This window comes from Accipiter gentilis, chromosome 8 (genome assembly GCF_929443795.1).
Source record: "Accipiter gentilis chromosome 8, bAccGen1.1, whole genome shotgun sequence".
Taxonomy (NCBI): domain Eukaryota; kingdom Metazoa; phylum Chordata; class Aves; order Accipitriformes; family Accipitridae; genus Astur; species Astur gentilis.
In genome coordinates, this window is record NC_064887.1 from 44,164,203 (window position 1) to 44,182,940 (window position 18,738).

The 18,738-nt window shown below is 65.2% G+C and overlaps 1 protein-coding gene across 1 annotated transcript; it reads right to left on the bottom strand.

Annotated features, from left to right (window-relative positions):
• Positions 1 to 686: 686 nt before the first annotated feature.
• HCN2 (hyperpolarization activated cyclic nucleotide gated potassium and sodium channel 2) lies at positions 687 to 16,105 on the bottom strand. The gene is made up of 8 exons (XM_049807874.1): positions 15,621 to 16,105; positions 8,641 to 9,064; positions 5,377 to 5,538; positions 4,157 to 4,375; positions 3,754 to 3,900; positions 3,216 to 3,456; positions 2,872 to 3,036; positions 687 to 2,722 (listed from the first exon to the last, which is right to left on the bottom strand). Exons 1-8 carry the CDS (start codon positions 16,103 to 16,105, stop codon positions 1,770 to 1,772), a joined length of 2,796 nt encoding a protein of 931 aa, XP_049663831.1. The 3' UTR covers positions 687 to 1,769.
• Between the last annotated feature and the right edge of the window lie 2,633 nt (positions 16,106 to 18,738).

Below are 18,738 nucleotides of genomic sequence, written 5' to 3' on the forward strand. Positions count from 1 at the left end.
CTTTGCCTGAAGTTTGCAGGGTGCCTGGGCTCTTGCCTCATCTTCCTGGGGCTGCTTGGGAGGTGGGACTGATGTCTCCCCAGACTGCGGCTGTTTTGCTGACTGGTTGGGCTTCAGTTATTCACAGAGGTGTCACACTCTGGAAATGCTTTTGTAACAGAGACAAAACTTCCATGCAGCACAGACTGGCTGCTGCAGCTGCAGTGAGAGCAGGGTTCTCGCAGGGGCTAACTGCAGCTACCCAGCTCTTGCATTTCAAGCCAGGAGCCTCCAGTCTCACCAAGACTGTGGCCTTCCAACCCTCCTCTCCTCAGGGCTGTGTGTTTGTGTGCTGCTTCTGCAGCAGCTGATGTCTGCTGATCTTGCAGCTGGAGCTGTGTTTGGCCCAGCTCTTGGCTAAGCCTTGTACCCCCTGGCTCAAGGTTGCAGCCTGCTCCCAGTGCCTGCTGGAGCAGGAATGTGGCACTGCCAGCAAGGGAAAAGGTTCTGGGAGGAGGCTTTTCACCTTGTCATTTTTCTGGCAGGGAAGCAGCTCTTCAAAGGCCAAAGCTGCCTCCTGCAGCCCAGCCTGGGGCTGTGCCCAGTGGCAGGGCTCCCAGGGCTGAGCAAGGGGAACGGGAGCAGCCGGAGCCACGGCAGGGAGGAACGGTGGCGAAGAAGCAGAGACGGAGTCGTGCGTAGCTCTGTCAGCTGCTGACGTTTATTGCACAGGATGGGCTGGATGGAAAGGTGGACGCTTGGACCGGGGCCCTGTCCCGCCGGATGCGTGGCTACAGGGTGCCGGGCTGGCGTGTGGCCCCTCGCTTGCAGTCACTGCATACATTCAACGTGGAAGGCTGCGGAGTGCTAGGCAGAGGGGCATACGTGCACACGCACCCCTGCACCCACACACCTGTATGCACACGCATCCGTCCCGTCAGTGCACACACACACAAGCACGCTGGTACACAAGCTGTGTGCCTTCCCCAGCCTTAAAGCTGGGACTGCCTGTGGGGCAGCGCCTGCCTGTGGGGCAGCCCCAGGGCTCAGGTCCCCAGGCTCCAGCGTCTTATCTCCGTCCTAATGCTGACTAGGGGGAGGTCGGGCTGCATTTACCACCACCCCCAGGCTTCGGGGGGGGTCAGGTTGGGGGACAGCGTGTGTGTGGGGTGCTCGCAAGCCTCAGGGCGACTGTCCCTCAGACCCCCCCAACTTACCTCCAGTCCTGGACTGTCACCCCTCGCCTTGGGCCTGTGAGAGGGGAGGCTGGGACACGCGCAGGCGTGCCTAAAGCCCCGGGGAGGTGTCCTGCGGATGCACACATACAGGTATGTATTCAGGTCATATATATCATATACAGAGTTGATCACGGGGGGGATGATGCAGCTGTGGCTTCTATGGGGCAGCCGGGGAGGCTGGGGGCAGCAGGGCTTTGCCACGAGGAGCGGGAGATGGGGCCAGACTTTGGTCGGCGGCGACGCAGCCGGGGGCTCAGCCCGGCTCCCCGCCATCCCCCCGTGGTGGGTGGGGGGGGGGCCGCAGAGGCCCTGTATCCACTTCCCCCCCCCCCCCCCCCCCCCCCGCTGTTGCCCTGCTCTGCAGCGTGTGGAGGGAGGAAGACGGGGAGCAGGGCTGGCCCCGCGGTGGGGGGAGGCAGCCGGTGGGGCAGCCGTGGCCCTTGCCCAACACTCCTCGACAGGGCGGCGCAGGACGGGCACAGGATGAGACAGGACTTGCTGCTGCAGCCCCCCTCCGGCGCGCTCATCCCCGCGCCTGGCGTGGCACGGAGGTCACAAGTTGGAAGACAGCCTGGACTTGGCCGGGTCCGTGTCGGGCGTGCCGGACGCCGAATCCTTGCGGGCCGCCGCCGAGTCCTGCGGCAGGGCAGGTGGCCCCGCGTGCACCGAGCCCGTGGATGCCGGGTGAGCCGGGGTCCCCCGCGAGGACGCCTGGCCCCGCAATCCGGCAGAGGGGCCCGAGCCCGGCGAGGCGACAGCTGGGCTCCCGCCGATGGAGGCGCAGGACTCGCAGGCCGAGGCTGGGGGGCTCTGGGTGCTGCCGGCTGCCAGCCCATGGGGCAGGGAGGGCTGCGAGGCTGACAAGGGCCGCGAATCCTGGCTGAGGCTGCTGGTGTGCAGCGCCTGTGTGCTTTTGTGGGCGGCCAGGCGCTGGGGTGAACCGGGCACCTGCTGCTGGCTGAGGGAGAGCTGGGAGCCCAGCTGCCCCGGGGCACCTCCGTAGGCGAACGTCCGGCTGGCCAGGGGGCTTTGGGACGGCGGGCTGGCCGCGGCAGCGGCGAAGGCGCTGGTGGAGGTGGGCAGGGCTGCGGGCTGGGCCTGGTCCTGCGAGGGTGAGGGGTTGGCATGGGGCGTAGGGGGCTGCGGCTGCTGTGGGGGGCTCTGCGGCAGCAAGACGGGGGAGACGGCGAACGGGCTGGGCACGGCCTGGGTGTAGTGCAAGCGGCGCATCATGCGGGGTGAGCCCAGGGCCATGGAGCCCACCAGCGGGCTGGCCATCTGCGGGCAGAAGCTCATGGCGACGGCTTGCTGGAGGGTGGCAATGGCAGAGGTGACCTGGGGCTGGACGGGGCTGTACATGGCCGTGTGCTGCTGCAGCTCTGCCTGCTGCACCATCTCCCGGTCGTACTTGACAATCTCCTGGATGATCTCGTTCTCCTGGTTGTTGAAGACGCCCGAGTTGAGGTCGTGCTGCACTTTGTGGAGCAGGATTGAGTTCTTCTTCCCTGCAGGGAGGGTGCCGGGATGGGGAGTGCCGTGAGACCCTGTGCTGGGGCTATGCTGCCCCCCCACCCCCCCAGCCACAGCTGGGCTGGACAGTCCCCTCACCCCCCCCCCCCCCCCCCCCCACCCCCCAGCGGTCCCTGTGCCCTACCGATGCGGTCGAGGCGGTCAATGGCCACGGTCTCAAAGGCCCGTCTCATCATGGGGTACTCCTCCAGCACCTCGTTGAAGTTGTCCACTGAAAGCGAGTAGAGGCGGCAGTAGGTGTCTGCCCGGACGCTCGCCGTGCGCCGGCCGCGGGTCAACAGGCAGATTTCTGCGGAGGATACACCGGTGCCAAAGTCAAAACACCACCAGCAAGAACTGGAAACCAGGACAGGCCAGGAGCAAGGGACGAGAACCACTGAGGGGTGTGTGCCCCAGGACAGCGTGGGGGTCCCTGTGCCTCTCACAGAGCCTGAGAGGAGGACATGGCTCAGCCCCAGCAGCGCTCACCTCCGAAGTAGGAGCCATCAGAGAGTTTCATCTCCTTGTTGCCCTTGGTGAGGATGCTGACAACCCCATGCTGGATGAAGTACATCTTCTTGCCAATGGTGCCCTCGCGGATGATGTAGTCGCCCGGTTGAAACACTTCAAACTTCAACTTGGTGAGCATCGCCGTGACAAAGTTGGGGTCCGCGTTGGCAAACAGCGGCATCGAGGCCACTAGCTTGCGGCAATTGAAGTTCACAATTTCCTGCAGGGGAAGGAGGCAGGGACATGGCTTCCCCAGGGCAGGCTCACGAGCACAGAGGTGTCAGCACACACACAGACAACCCAGCGCACAGATTTGTGCACGGACATGCTCGCACTCGGAACCGCAAAGCTGGAGCAAGAGGTGTTCGACCCCAAGTACATGCACTGCAGGAGCTGGTGGGGCCCACAGCCTCTCGCCACGGCAGGGAGCAGGAGGGACCCTCACTGCAGGAGGGGGGCATTCCCCATCCTCCCTGCAGCATCCTACACCTGGCTTTGCAGCCCCCAGGGCCCTTACCTCACGTAGGGGCTCATTGAGCTCCCCCAGGATGCTGTCCTCGTCGAACATCTTGCCCTGGTAGCGGTGCTCGTAGTAGTCGTGAATCTTCTGGCGGAAGTCAGCGGGCAGCTTGTGGAAGGACATGTACTGCTCCACTTGTTTGTACTGCGGGGAGAGGCAGCGTCAGCACCCAGCCAGGCTGGGGCTACAAGCCCGGGACCCCCCACCCACATCCCCGCTCCATGGGGTGGGTCCCAGGCCCCTCCTGGCTGGCGGGTCCCACTCCACTGCCACATCCCTCCCCCACCAATGGCATCGATATGGAGGGCTTGCCCTGCCTGGCTGCACCCACAGGCGCCAGTGTGGCTCCAGGAGGGAATGCGACAGCTGGAACTATGGTCCCTCTCCAGTCCAGTCCTACCTTCTCCTGGTACTGGCGCCGGGAAGAGTCCAGCGACTGGATGAGGGCAGTGGCGTGGCCGATGAACATGGCGTAGCAGGTGGCCCCCACGATCATGCTCAGCATCGTTAGCCAGATGTCCGTCATGCTCTCGGGTGCCTGCTTCCCATAGCCGATGCAGAGCATGTGGCTCATCGACTTGAAGAGGGCAAAGGAGTACAGCTCGCTCCAGGAGTCGTTCTGCAGCGACAGGGATGGTGGCAGTGCTCAGCCCTGGCTGGTGCACGGCTGCTCGCATGCACGTGTGCATGCGTGTGTGTACGTGTGTGTACAGGCACCCATGGGTACGACGCCCTGACTCAGGCCTGGCGGACAAGCCAGGTTCTCTGCCTGCATCTCCCAACAGCACTTGGCAATAGGATTTGTTTGTTTGTGAGTGTCTCACCACGCAGGTGAGATCCAAACAAACCCAAGCGCCAGGCACGGCTGGTGCTGCAGGGATCCTGCAGCGCTCTGCTCCTTCCCAGCAGGTTTCTGCACCTCACGCCTGGCTTCGCTTTAGGTAGTCAGTCATTTTATCTTTTTTTAAGCTGATATATGAAAGTGCAGTGAGCCCCTGTGAAATGCTGTGACAGGAACAAGCTCTGAGTTTGTGGAAACCACTGAGTTATTGCAGCACTTGCACTCGGGAGCCTGGGGCTGTGGCTGGGACAGCAGGCAGCTGCAGGCAGGGACGGGCTCCTGTGAAGCCCCAGGCTCCCCCCAGGAGCGAAGCAGCTGGGGAAGGAGAAGAAGGGGAGGAAGCCAGGCGGGGGGAATGCAGCAGAGATGGAAACACTGGCAGAACGGGACGAGACGGATGGAGGGAGAAGAGCCATTTGTAGCAGGCTGCAGGGCTGAGAGGGAGCAATTAGAAACATGGTCCATTACTTATTAATAGCAGCTTTGTTGCTAATGAGCAGGAGGAGGCGGCAGGGGACAGGGCAGAGCACCGTGTCAGCATCCTCCTCCCACCCAGACTGATCCGCTGCCCCAGGTCCTGCGAGACCTCGCCAGGGAGACCATCCGCAGCAGGCGCGGGGTGCCCTGCGCACCCTCTGCGCTCGCACCATCGGGGCACCACAGCACCAGCCAGCTCAGGGATGGCATCTCCTCAGGTCGGTGGAGAAAGGCCAGACAACATGGGGATGGTTGGGGGCCCGGGGGAGCAGGCAGGGAGCGGGGTTGGGGCCAGCACTCACCACCATCCCGTTGATGGACACCCAGCAGTTCTGGGGGAAATCCTGCAGCATGGGCACGAGGAACTGGAGGCAGCCGTCCCAGTGGCAGAGCAGCAGCATCATGCCGATGAGGTTGATGATCCTCATCACTGCGCTGGCCAGGTCGTAGGTCATGTGGAAGATCTGTGGATGGAAGGGCCGGGGCGGGATGGCAGAGGGTGAGCGCAGGGACTGTCCCCCTCCACCCTGCCCCACTCTGGGCACTGACCCACACGGCCTCAGCCAACAGAGGCACTCGCGGCTGGCCTGGCCCCAGCCCTCCCCACAGTGGCTCCGTTCTGCCTACCTATTTATAGCCAGCGGGATGCCGCCACGCTGCCGCCCCGGAAAGCGCTAATGGCTGCGAGCTTTGATGAGGATAAGCCAGTGCTGGCGGATACTCAGGGAGAGCCAAATGCTCCAGGCACCGGGGAGGGAGCAGGGCAGCCCCTGAGGAGGCAGCAGGCACAGGGGGCCAGGCTCAGCCATGGGACGGCTTTTGGTAAAGAGGGTCCAAGGTACCTACGTCAGGGTGGGGCTGAAAAGAGACCCCGATCTGGGGAAAGTGGCCAGGGCAGCTCCGCACAGTCTGCTTTGCCAGAGATCCCACCCTGATGGGGATGGGGCTGCGCTGGCCCCAGAGCTGGTGGCTACAAGAGCATCAAATGCGGAGACCCATCAACAACACCCTGGGAGAGTCCCTGGCGGGGTCCCATGGCTGCCAGGACCGGCCACGGTGGGTCTGGGACCAGAGCCCTGGCCACAGAGGGACATGTGGGCAGGAGCATGCCTTCAGAAGCAGCTGCTCTGTGCTTCGAGCACACCCCTCGCTCCCAGCACTGGCCTGCAGCTCCTGTGAGAGCAAGGCTTCCCCCCAGCCCCATCCCTGGTCCCAGCCTGCCCTTAGCTCCCGTTGCCCCACAGCACCTACACAGGCAAACCCAGGGGGTAGAGACATGTCCTCCTGGTTGCAAACTGAGCCACGGGCTGAGGACTTGTTCCTTTTCCTTAATATTTTTAGGGTCCAGAAAAGGTGAATTCAAGGAGGAAAAAAGAGACAATAAGAAATTAACCCCCTGGCAGTGAAATCCTCTGTCTCTCCCACCGCTGCAGATCCAAGGCTGGAGCCCTGCAGTGTCGCATGGAGCAACTGCACGGCAAGGGCACGGTGAAGGCAGGGCAAGGGCAAGGGCACGGGCAAGGGTGCAGGCACGGCCTCCCCTTCCTCTGTGCCCAGCCCCGGGCTCTGAGGCTGCCTGACCAGGCAGGGCATGCGGTGTGGGCAGGATGAGCCAGAGCTGGTGCGATGTGCTGGGGAGGGAACAAGGTGGAGTGCGAGGGGGTGGGGAAGGGGCAGCCTGGGGCAAGGACAGGCAGGAGCAGCCCCAGCCCCATCTCTGCCAGCCTCGGGCACATCCTTTCCCCACTCTGGCGACTGCCCCCCTGGGGCAGCCCCTCGCTGTCCTTCTCCCAGCTGCCGCCGAGGCTGCTGGGGGCAAAACCAGGCACATGCGGCCCCTCCGAGACACTCCTGCTGCGTCCACCAGCCCTGACCACAGCAGCTCCGAGAGTAGGCGAGGTCCCAGTGGGGACTGGGGCCATGCTCCCCTCCTGTCCCCTGTAAGAGCATGCGATTACCGGGATCCTCTGCGCAGCCCCACACAGGTTTAACTCATCCCCGGGGCTCTCCCTGCTATGTCCCACCTGAAGCAAAAAGGGTGCAGAGCCGGAGCCCTGGCGGGGAGGGACGGACACACTTTGGGATGGGGAGTTTGTAGGAGGTCTGGGATGCCCCCACAGCAGACCCCAGCCCCAGGGGAAGGAGCTGGAGAAGGGCACAAGGGCAGAGTGGGATGCAGGCAGGGAGATGCAGGCAGACTGACCGGAGCTGCAGCCGTTCCCCCCTCTCCTCTGCCCCAGGAACCGGGGGCAGCCCCCAGCAGCACTGCGAGGCTCAGGGCTCTGCCGGGCACCGGCCAGGACAGCCGAGCCCTGCGTGTGCGGGAAGGCTGAGCCTCCATGGAGCTGCGAGAAGAGCAGCGTGCCAGAGGCTGGAGGATTTCCCATCGCAGGGTCAGGCCAGGACAGAGTCAGACCCCTGACACAATGGGGCCGGGCCATGGCAGGGCTGCTCCCTCCTGGCAGGGCTGCCAGGCACAAGCCCCCAGCGCCCACCCCAGCTCACAGAGCGGCCCCATGGCTTTGCAAGGCGGAGGTGCGGGAGGGTCCCGTGCCGTCCCTGGAGCCGACGTCACCGTGCCCGGGCTGCACTGCGGGTCCCTGCCGCGCTACCGGGCGGCTCTCGCCTGCCGGAGCCTGCACGGGGGCATGCCTGGCCAAGAGTCACACCTGCCCTTGCCAGGCCTGGGGACACGTGGTGGCAGAGGAGGAGGAGGAGGGAGCAAAGGCACTCGCCGCCCCTCCAGCCCGCGGGTGCGCATCCAGCTCTGAGCTGCAGCGAGAACCTGCGCAGCCCCAGCCAGCGGAGCTGCCGTGAGGCACCTGCCCACGCGCCAGAGCCACCCTGCAAAGCCGAGCACGCCACATCCCGACACAAAGGCACGTCCCCTTGCAGCCCACACGGCCCCGAGTGCGCCAAGCCCAGGCAGCACCCTGGCTCCTGCCCTGGGGACCCGGGGGTCCCACTGTCCCCAAGGGGCTAGGGCTCCTGCAGCCCCGCGCCGGTGCTCCCTGAGGTCCCGGTGGTGCACGGAGCCAGAGGGGACCGGAGGCAAGGAGAATCAACCTGAGCAGGGGGATGGGGTCGAGCTGCCCGCGGAACACGGTATGGCACGCCTGCTTGTGCCGGCCCTGCTATCACCCGTGGGTGGTGCTGTACCACGGCACTGGGACCGGCTGTGCAAACCCCAGCACCCAGGCACACATGTGCACGCACACACGTGTGCACACACACGCACGCACAGACAGGACATGGCTTGGCTGCAGCTCAGCGGGCCCTGAAGAGCCAGAGGGACCGCCTTTGCGCTGAAGCAGACCAGGAGTGCTCTCATGTCACAGCTGTCCCACTGGGGACAGAGCAGAGGGAAGGTGGGGGATGCCCAGAAACGGCCTCCACACCGGCCCCACACACAGCCCTGCAGACCCCATCCAACCCACCAGCTCCTTGGGCAGCCCCGAGCCCCACTGCCCTCACAGGGACCCCTCCTGGATCCCGCTCTCTCTAGCCTGTCCTGCCGCTGCCAGAGGAGGGACCCACCGCCGGGCTGTGTCCTGTGTGACCCTTACCTCCTCCCACTGGTGGATGTAGCGGATGAGCCGGGAGAGGCGGAGGAGTCGCAGGAGGCTGAGGATCTTGGTGAAGCGGACGATGCGGAGGGCACGGGCCGTCTTGTACACCTCTGAGTCTATGCCCTTCTCCACAATGAGGAAGACGTAGTCCACAGGGATGGAGGAGACAAAGTCCACCACAAACCAGGTCTTGAGGTACTTCTTCTTGATCCTCTCGGGGTCCAGGATGATTTCTGTATTGTCCTCAATGACAATCCCCGTCCGGAAGTTCAGCACCAGGTCCATCAGGAAGAAGGTGTCAGAGACCACGTTGAACACGATCCAGGGCGCCGTGGTCTCCTCCTTGAAGAAGGTGATGCCCACGGGAATGATGATCAGGTTGCCCACCATAAAGAGCAGCATTGTGAAGTCCCAGTAAAACCTGGGGAGCGTGAAGATGGAGGAGGGTGTCACCAGTGCCCTGCAGCCACCCCCTGCGTGGAAGGGAGCTGGCCACTGCGCCCTGCCCTAAGGGACCTGTGTTACCAGGTGCTGTCACTCTGACGCCACCTCTGCCCCAGGCACCCCCTCCTCTCCCCAGGGACCACATCCTGCTCCTCCCTCTCCAAACTGCCCCCAGGCCTGATCCTGCAGGCCAGCACAGCCCCTGGTTGAGGTAGGACTGCGCAAGTGCAAAGGGGTGTGCAGGATGAGGCACGGGGCTCTCCGCAGCACCTGCTGTGCTGGTTTCACCAGAGGTCTGCCCTGAGCACCCAAACCCAGGCAGATCCCAGCACGAGGGGAGAAAGATGCCACCAGGCACCGGTGGGGGAGACCCTCCTGCCAAGGCCCCCTGGAGCAGCCTGTGGGCTGGGGACCACCCTCATCCCCAAACTGCCCGCTGCAGCGGGGCCATCGCGCTCTCCGCAAGCAGCGCTTAAGGTGGTGGGTGGAGGCGGGCCAGGAGAGCCCGGCCTCCCGCACCGCTCCCCTGGGAGCAGCCCCCCCATTCCCCCACCCTGCTCACAGAGTCCCCAGGGACAGCCAGGGCCACCCCACCCCAGCACGTCCCTGAATCAGGCTGTGGTCCCAGTTTTGGGGGTGCACAGGGCGGCAGCTGCATGTTGGACCCAGCAGCGTGGCCGCGGTGGAAGGAGCTGCCGTGGTGGAAGGAGCTGCCGCGGCTCCTGGTGCAGCAGATCACGTACGGCTGCAGCTGGAGCCGGCATCGCCCGCAGCCCCGGTCAGATGGCGGGGAGGGCGGGCAGCCGCCTTTGCCTTCGCTTCTGCCTCTGCCTGGGCTGCACGGCTCCTCCACCCTCTCCTGCCTCACCCCCATCCTTCTCTCCTTTCTCCTTGTCCCTGTCTTCCAGGCCACCGATAACCTTTCTGAGCATCTGCAAGGTCACGGCAGCCCCATCCTGGCAGGACCGTGTGGAGGGGACCCCAGCCCCCGGCTCCCTGCCTGCCCCACGCCCCGGCACTGGTCTTGGGGGACAGGAGGGGAGGATGCTCCTCAGTGCCACGCGCCCAGACACGCAGGACCCTTACCCACGCTCCTCCGCTCAGCCCACCCTGTCACGCTGCCCACCCCAGGCAGGAGCTGACGGGGCAGGGGGTGCCCTGGCCACGGTGCCCGGGGGACAGGTGGAGGAAGGGGAGACCTCCTGCACACAGGAATGGGAGATGGGCCAGATCCATCCCGCTCCCCACCTCCCCCTGGGCAGATTAGCGCAGGACCAGAAGGAGTCGAGCATCCCAGCTTCTGACCTTTCTCCAATGACACCTTCCCCATGTGAGACGTTGCCGTGGCAACTGTGAGTGATGTCACTGCTGCACAACGATGACGTCACACCCAGGGCTGTCTCCAGGGTACCCTCACCAGCTGCCAGCCAGAAGGAGCAGGTTGCGCTCCCCCCCGCTCCCCCACAGGCAAGCTCTGGCCACCGGCACCAAGCGGCTCCAGAGCCCTGTGACTCCCCGCAGGCAGCGAGGCCGCAGCCGTGGTGGGCTCTGCCGGACCCCCGGGGTTCCAGCCACACAGCACAACCCCCAGAAGATGCTGGTATCGGGAGAGGCACTGCTGGGGCTGGGGCAGCCCACGCCAGCAGCACCGGGCTGGATCTGTCCCACAAACCCCCTGGCAGCTCTCCCTGCAGACTGACCCTGCTGCACAAAGCGAGTCCCATGGGGGCATTAGCCATGCAAAGCTGTGAAGAACAAAGATTAAATAACCATGCCAGCTGGGCAAAACTCGCCACTGGCTCAAATCCCTTTGCAATCTGGCTGAGCCAGGGCGGAATTTGGTCTGCTGAGAAAGATAAACTGCTCCTGATCGCCCCCAACACACACGACTGCCTCTGTGCGCAGGGACCTGGGTGCAATGCCAACGCTTTCTTCCTTGGAGGGCAGTGTGGGCATAGAAAAAAAGATCCAATCCAGGCTACTAAAAATATCTGAAAACAAATTAATTAGGAACCTTGGCACCCCCTCCCTTGCTTCTGACCCAATTGAACGACAGCGATGACGACAGAAGATGCCAAAAGCCTCTGTGAGCGGGGGCTGCTGCGTTCCTGCTCCACCGCCTGCCCAAAGCCTGGCACAGCCGTGCTGCCCCACAGGTCCTGGGCAGGAGCAGAGTCGGGGCCAAGCCCCACCACCAAGTCCCAGGGGCCCCACCACCAAGTCCCAGGGGCCCCGCCATGCTCCTGCCCCCAAGACCCTGGACCACATCCCTCCGCAAAGCTGCTACCTCTCCAGCACCTCCAAAACTGCGACAGAGACCCTGAGGCCAGAGAGGCGTGGGGCAATCCTGATGCCGCACCAGCAAAGCCTCCCTGTCTGCCTGCTGTTACTGCTTCGGAGGGGTCCAGGAGAAACCCCTGCACAGTCCAGGGGGGCATGGCCGCAAGACACCAGGGTCGTACCCGCTCAGCTCCACCGCCAGCACACAGAGTTCCAAGGGGCTGCTGGGGATGATCCAGCTGCCTCTGCATGCTCAGTGCGACGCATTGCTCCCTCCATGGTGATCCCATCGACCGGGCACTGAGCTGCCCACTCACCAGCCTGCCCGGGCAGATGAAGCTCCCTGAGACCTCGCTCTGCAGAAGGTGCCCCCAAGGGCTGAGCCCCTCGGCTCGGACCAGGGCCCCAGCTGCAAATGGCCAGGGGGATCAGTGCAGGATCAGTGTGGGATCAGTGCTTCGCCAACTTGCACTAAATACTTATATTCTAAAAACGAGGTCGCTCTTAGAAGTGGGTTAAGAAGCCAACGGCAGAAGTTTGCCTGAGCCGAGCAAGCAGCGAGGTGCGGTGACCAAGGCGGCATCCGTACCCCCGGTGTCCCAGTATGGCCAGTTGTGACGAACAACTGGTGCTGCTCTCCCCTGGAAAAGCCTTTTACCCTGGGGGGTCCTTGGGGAGAGGAGAGGGGATAAAGGCTTTGTAAACTGCTCGAGGACCCAAACCTTCACAATCCCCCCAGTCAGTCACAGCCTTCTTCCCTGATGACCGAGCAGTGGCTTTCAGCACCCACCAGGTCCGACTGCCCCACACTGATGCTGCAGAGGCAGAGAGCAGCTCCCCAACACCCTCACCAGAGGGAACGGTAACGCTGGGACCAGCAGCAGCGCTGGCAAGCACATCGGGAGCAGCAGCAGCTGCCGAGCCCGGTCCCTCCACTCAGGAACCCCAACGGTGGCACCAACAGGTCTGTGGCACCATCCAGGCAGCAGCAAAGCCCCAGAAACCATTTTAAGCCCAGAAGAGGAAGACTCCAGCCAAGCAGCACCAGGGACACATGTGCTGGATGCGGCCTTACCCCCGAGGCAGGTGTGGGACCGGCGCTCGCAACAGAAATTCACAAGCAGCGAAAACCCACAGCTCAGCCCCAGCCCTGTGCCTCATGGAAGGCTGCGAGCGCCGGGTTGGCGGGAGGGGATGCCGGCGTAGCCGTATCAGGCAGCCCTGTGGTGGTCACGGGGAGACAGGCACCGCCACCACTGAATCACCGGCTGCGCGCAGCTCTCCGCATTACTGATGCATCCAGCAAGGCGCCTGGGCTGAATCCTCCTCCTGGGCTTATGCAAGTCTCTCACGGTGTGAGCAGGGGAAGGGATCGACCGTGGAGCAGGAGAACCCGCTCCCCCGTGCTCAGGCTCCTGCACCCCCGGGAAGCACCCGCTCCTCCTGGGAACGCCACCAGCCTCCTCCTCGGCCCTGGCCCCGCTCACATCTCTGCCCCTGCCTGGGTCCCAGGTGCGTACGGGGTGTAAAGATGGGAGCCAGACCAGCAATGTGCCCCAGGTCACTGCGAAACGAGGGCTGCATGCAGCCCCCCAGCTCCCATTCCCAATCCAAGAGTGATACCGCAGGTGCAGAAACACCAACAGAAATAACGAAAAAGTCGATGCTAGCTGGGTTTTTCCCTCTCATCGATAAAGACCAGAAGCGGCAAAGACTGAGAAGACAACTGAGCACAGCATGGCAAAGGAGGTGGCTCTGTTCGACACTCTACTTCAGTGCACAATTTACAAGGTCTCTTTTATCAGATTTGCAGCTCGGGATCTCAACCAGCCACCCAGGCTGCTTCCTAATAATTCAATATTTATGTAAAGAGCAACTTTCGTTCCCAGAGCAAGTCTGCCCCTGAATTTTGCATGAATAATTGCAGTGCCGTGTCCATGAGGGGACAGGATCTCTAAATGACTCCGATTATGAAATGATGTCACATATGCAGATGGGTAATGATTTTATCTTAAGACGGGAAAATGAGTTTTGCAGGGCAAACACGGCTGGGTTCATGCTCCATTATCATTACTAGATAAACATAATACTTCTTTTTAAGGCAGGACCAACGTGGAATAGATAGACACGTCCTCAACATGCACAAGCAGAGCGGGCTCCCCATGACTGGGCTTTCAGCCCCACGTTGAGCCCATCCTGTTTATGTGCACGTTTGTAGACCCAGACGATGCTGTGGCTCTGCCTGCAGCTCCTCCCCGCTGGGCAGGGAACTCTCCTACGCCACTTGCAGCATCAAAACACAGGCAGCGGCTCTTCCCCAATGAGTTTCAAGTCTTGATAGCGACTCCAGGATGGATGGAGCCAGCATGGGGCACGCCGGTCAGGGTGACTCCCCAAGGTCACCCCAGCGCGGACCGGTGCCTGCCCGCCCACCGCAAGCACCAGTCCAGGGAGCGACGCTGCTCTGCTCCAGGGAAGCCTCCGAGGCCTCGCTCCCATCACAGGCTCACCGCAGGGATACCCTGCTCTCAGCAGCACTGTGGGCTCTGCCACTGGGACCGCGGCTCTGCTGGCTCAGAGAAGCAGGGCAGGCTCTGGCCCCAGTGCAGTTGTGGGCGGGATGGTGGGGCCAGGCCATCACCCCTCTCCCAGCCTCCTCCAACAGCCCACAGCTGCTGAGGGAGAAGCGGAGCACGGACGGCGCAGAGGGGCACAGTCCCCTGGCTCACCAGCCCCCGGGTGCCGGTGATCCACCTGGTACCAGCACATCTGCCCAGTCACGGCAGGGACGGCACAGAGCTCCCTCCGCTACGGGACTGGTGATGGCCACATGGTGCAGCTGCCCCTCACCCTGGCTCTACAGCAGAACCTGGTCCCCAGCCGGCAAGCCAAAGAGGGGGCTCCAACGGATACCCACGGCGGGTTCCCAATGGGAACATCTGCCACAAGGGCGTGAGAGCCCTGTGTGGGAGGTCAGCCCCGAGAGAAGTCTGAAGGCCTCCGGCTGCTCCTCTGGAAGATGCCAGATCAGCCCAGGAACAGCGCACGAGGGCAGGAGCAGGAGGTGCAGGCGCTGGTCCCCGCTCCGAGCCCGCCCAGCCAGGGCAGACCGCACCACCCATGGCCACCTCCACCTGCCCTGAGGACCCCCGTGCCAGTGGGGACCCCCATGCTGATGGCGACCCATCAACGCCAGCGGTGAACAGATCCTGGGGTCTGGCTCAGTGGCGACCCCCACACTGGCACCCAGCAAACCCTCTCTCGAGCCTCCCCAAACCGCACGCCAGAACAGCAGCAGAACAACTCAGAGCCGGGCCCCCCCGCTCCCCCAGCCTCTGGCCAAAGGCCCCCCAGTCCCTTTGAGGTCGCTGGACCAGGGCCGGCCACGGCTGGCTCACCAGCGATGCCAGCGGGGTCTCAGCCACTCATCCCCACAAGATGCCGTGCCGCCTGCCCCAGCCAGTCGAGCCATACATCCCTCCCGGCAGCTTTCACGCGACTCGGGAAGCATTTGCCACTTCTGAGCTCCCCCAGGGCTCAGGGGGTGGAAAGGAGATGGAGCCACAGAGTCTTTTTCCCCTGGTTTGCCATTCCTCGGCTGGAAGCCGCACAGGCTGGATCTTGGGGTCCTCTTGGGAGCGAGAGGAATCCCTCCTCAAACTCCCCGAACCTTAGGACAGGATCAGGCCTCCTTGGGGGAGGGGGAACCTTCACAAAGCTCTGCTCGGCGGCGGAACTAGCAGCGTGTCCCCCAGCCCAGACCCCCGGCCCCGCAAGGGGAGGGTGACACCTTCCCCCGGGGCGGTTCGGGGGCAGAGCCGAAGCCCGGTGGGGCTCCAGAGGGGCCGGGCCGGGCCGGGCCGCGCCGTCCGAGGCCCCGGGAAGGACGCGGGGATGCCCTTGCCCGGACCGCCCCCCCCCCCCCCTCAACGCCCCGCCAAAGCCGGGGGCTCTCGGCATCCCCGGACCGACCGCCGCTCCGCTGGGGAGGGGGATGCCCGGCCGCCAGCCCCTCCCTGCACACAGGCTGCATCCGCGCTGCCGCCCCCAGCGCAGCTCAAGGTGCCCTCTCCCAGGGCTCGGCCCGGCCTCCCCTTCCCCCGCCGGCGGGGCCGCCCCCGGGCCCCGCTCGCCCCCTTCGCCCCCGGGCCCCGCTCGCCCCCTCGCCCCGGCCCGGTCCGATGCAGCGGGGCCGCCGAGCCCCGCGGGGTCCCGGGCGCAGCCGCTCGCCCCCCGCCCGGCCGGGAGCGCACCTGAAGTCGCTGTAGGGATGGATGATCCAGGCCCCCGCCGACTTGACGCGCTCCTGCTCCCGCTCCACCGCCTTCTGGGAGCCGAACATCCGCAGCGAGAACTTGTTGACGCCGGGCTGGAGCATCGCCCCGAACTGCCGCTGCATGAAGCTGGCCTGGCTCCCGCGGGCCTCCTCGCCCGCATCCTCGCCCGCGCCCTCCTCGGCCGCCTTGGCCCCGCCGGGGGACGCGCCGCCGCCGCCGCAGGAGAAGGAGACCTTGGGCTCTCGGGGCGGCTCCGGGCCGGGGCTGCGCGGCGGATCCCCGCGCCGGCACTCGCCGTTCGGGGACCCCTTCCCGCCGCGGCCCCGCGCCCGCCCCGCCGCCGCCGCCGCCGCCGCCGCCGTCGTCGCCGCCGCCGCCCCCGCCCCGCCGCGCTTGGCCGCCTCGGCCGCCTCCTCCTCGGCCGCCGCCTCCCCGCCCGCCGCGCCGCGGCCCGCCCGCATCCTGCCGCTGCCGCCGCCGCCGCCGAGGCCACCGGCGGCCGAGTGGCGCCCGCCGCCGCGGCGGGGGCGGGCCGGGGCGGGCCGGGGGCGGGCGGCGGGGCCGGGCCGGGGGGCGGGCGGCTCCGCAGCTCCCCCCGCCGGCACAGCCCTCGCCGGCGGGACCGGCGACCGGGGCCGCCCCGCTCCGCCCGACGGCCCCCGGCCCTCGGCGGCGCGGCCCCCGGTGCGGGGCCGGCCGCTCCCCTTCGCGGGGCTCCGGGGCCCGACGGCCCGTCCGCCCCGCCGGGGAGGGAGCGCTTCGGGCGCTGCCCCGTCGACAGCCCATTCGCGTCCGTGCCCCCCAGGGCCCCGCTGCCGGCGCGGCTCAGGCGGCCCGAGCCCACCCCCGGGGCCGGGGCCGGACCCCGCAGCCCCCGCCAGGCACGGGGACTTCGCCCTCCCGCAGCCCCGGGGACCCGCCGCCCGCCTCGCCGGCCCGAGCCCCGCACCCCGCACGCAGCCGGTGGCGGGAGGAACGGCCCGGGGTGGGCGCAGGGATGGAGACGCGGGACTGAACGCCGCGGGGCAGGGCAGCTCCTGCGTGGCTCAGAAATAACTCGGGCCGGCAACCGCAGCCGGCCACCGCCGAGGCCGACACCTGCACCTGCGCTAGACGCAGCCGGGCGCGATGCTCTGGGTGCTGGGAACAGGCCAGCGGGACCAGCACCTCCTGCCCTCCGCCCCAGGAATATGCTCTTCCCACCGCGGCTTCCCCAGGCACGCTGGAGCGGGGAGGCCAGGTGAGCCCCGAGCACCCTCAAACAGCCGGACACAGGACCAGAGCCGCCCCAGCCCTGGGGAGCATGGCTCTCACAGCCCTGGCTCTGCCAGCCCAGGGCAGGGCGAGACCCATCCCGGGTCACGGTGCCCCACGGGTGACGAGGCCGTGGCGGGTGGCACCATCTGCTGCCCACGGGGCAGAAACACAGCCGGACAGTGCACGCGTCCGGCTCCTGTGCCGACCACGGCCACGGCCAGAGCCAGCCCTGCTCCATGCCCGGGGTGGACAGTGGGCAGCCGCAGCCCATCCGCTGAGCCCCACGGGAGAGGATGCCCCAAAAGCCACTCTCCAGGCCACAGCAAGCTCGCTCTGCAACAAATCAGCCCCTTGACTTCGCGTTGCTACCCGCCGGCAACAGCCTGTTTCTCCAAACCACCCCCCAGCACAGTGCCGTCCCCCCCGCCCGCTGGCCCCAAGCCCACGGAGGAGCCCCTGACAAGCCGACACTGCGGCTTAACCTGAGCAGGAGGCTGGAGATGCCGGAGCGAGCAAGCGAGGGACAGAGCTGGGCACCGTGGCACAGGTCTGTCCACGCCATCCCTGTGTGGAGCTTGACACAGCAGCGCCTCGACCAGCGTGGTGGGACTCTGCCTCGGCTCGCTGTGGCAGCTGCCACGGGCAAGCGGGCCCGGCAGAGAGCAGCACGATGCCGCTCCATCCCCTCCCCAGCTCCCTGGGCTGTTTTTTCCCCCTCCGTGCCTGCCCTGCCAAACAAAAGGCACAAGCAGCGCTTTGTGCTGCGGCCGAGAGCTGGGTCAGGCAGGACCCATAATCCTCATCAACGAAATTAAGCCATGCATTGATTTTTCACCAGGACGGCACCCACAAGCACGAGGCCGGCTGTGAAAGGCTTGCATAACCCACTTACGTGCTGCAGAGCCACACTGCCCAGTCAGCCTCAGGGTCGGCCCAGCTGATGACACACCAAGGCAGCAAAATGCTGTCAGGAGGGACCCAGCCACCACAGCTCCGGGCTGCCGGCACCGCTGCCAGACCTGTCTGCCACCACAGCGCAGCCAGCAGCTCTCTGGGCACAGCCCTGAAGTCAGAGCTGCGCTCCCCAATTATCCCTTCCCAGGCAGGCAGAGGTGTTTGGCTACAGGGCAAGGCCACAAGGCCACGGCTGTTACTCACCAGGATCAGGGCAGGCAGGGCTTGGGCCGGCAGAGGCACCTCGGGAGCTGGGAGCACATGGGGGTTCCACTCCAACCCATGGCGGCTGCTGCTGCTGCCTCGCCCGGGGGCAGGAGGGCTGGCAGCAGGACCCCCCACCACATCCTCCGTCCTCTCCACAGGGCACCACGCTGCACACAAAGGCAGCAAAGTCCTCGCACCTTTGCTCTCCCCCATGGGAAAGAGCAGGGAGAAAGAAAAAGTAACTGCTTAGAGAAGCAGGAGATGCACAAACAGCACGTCCTGCAAGGGCTCCTGTAGGTTGGGGCTGATTCTTGACCCCACAGCCGCAAGACACTGAGGAACTGTGCAGCAGGGCAAGGTGACGCCTCTCCCCAGACAAAGTGTGCCGCAGCAACTAGGGCGTCTCCGAGCCCCACAGAGCAGGGAGCACCACTCGTCTCCCCTCACAAAAGCTTCAACACCTCTCAAGCTGCAAATACTTCGTGATTAGAGCACAGTCAGAGCTGGCACTGAACTGTGAGACACAGCATCATGTCCTACAGCCAGAGGAGCCAGAAATGAGTCAGCAGGTGTTCTGGTTTTGGCTGGGATAGAGTTAATTTTCTTCCTAGTAGCTGGTATAGTGTTATGTTTTGGATTTAGTATGAGAATAATGTTGGTAACACACTGATGTCTT

Excerpts from the sequence above, each read along its gene's own strand:
- HCN2 (XM_049807874.1), bottom strand. The coding sequence starts at position 16,105 with ATGCGGGCGGGCCGCGGCGCGGCGGGCGGGGAGGCGGCGGCCGAGGAG. Across the intron at positions 5,539-8,640 it reads ACATCCACCAGTGGGAGGAG|ATCTTCCACATGACCTACGA; the intron begins GTAAGGGTCACA and ends TTCCATCCACAG. Across the intron at positions 2,723-2,871 it reads TGACCGCCTCGACCGCATCG|GGAAGAAGAACTCAATCCTG; the intron begins GTAGGGCACAGG and ends CCCTCCCTGCAG.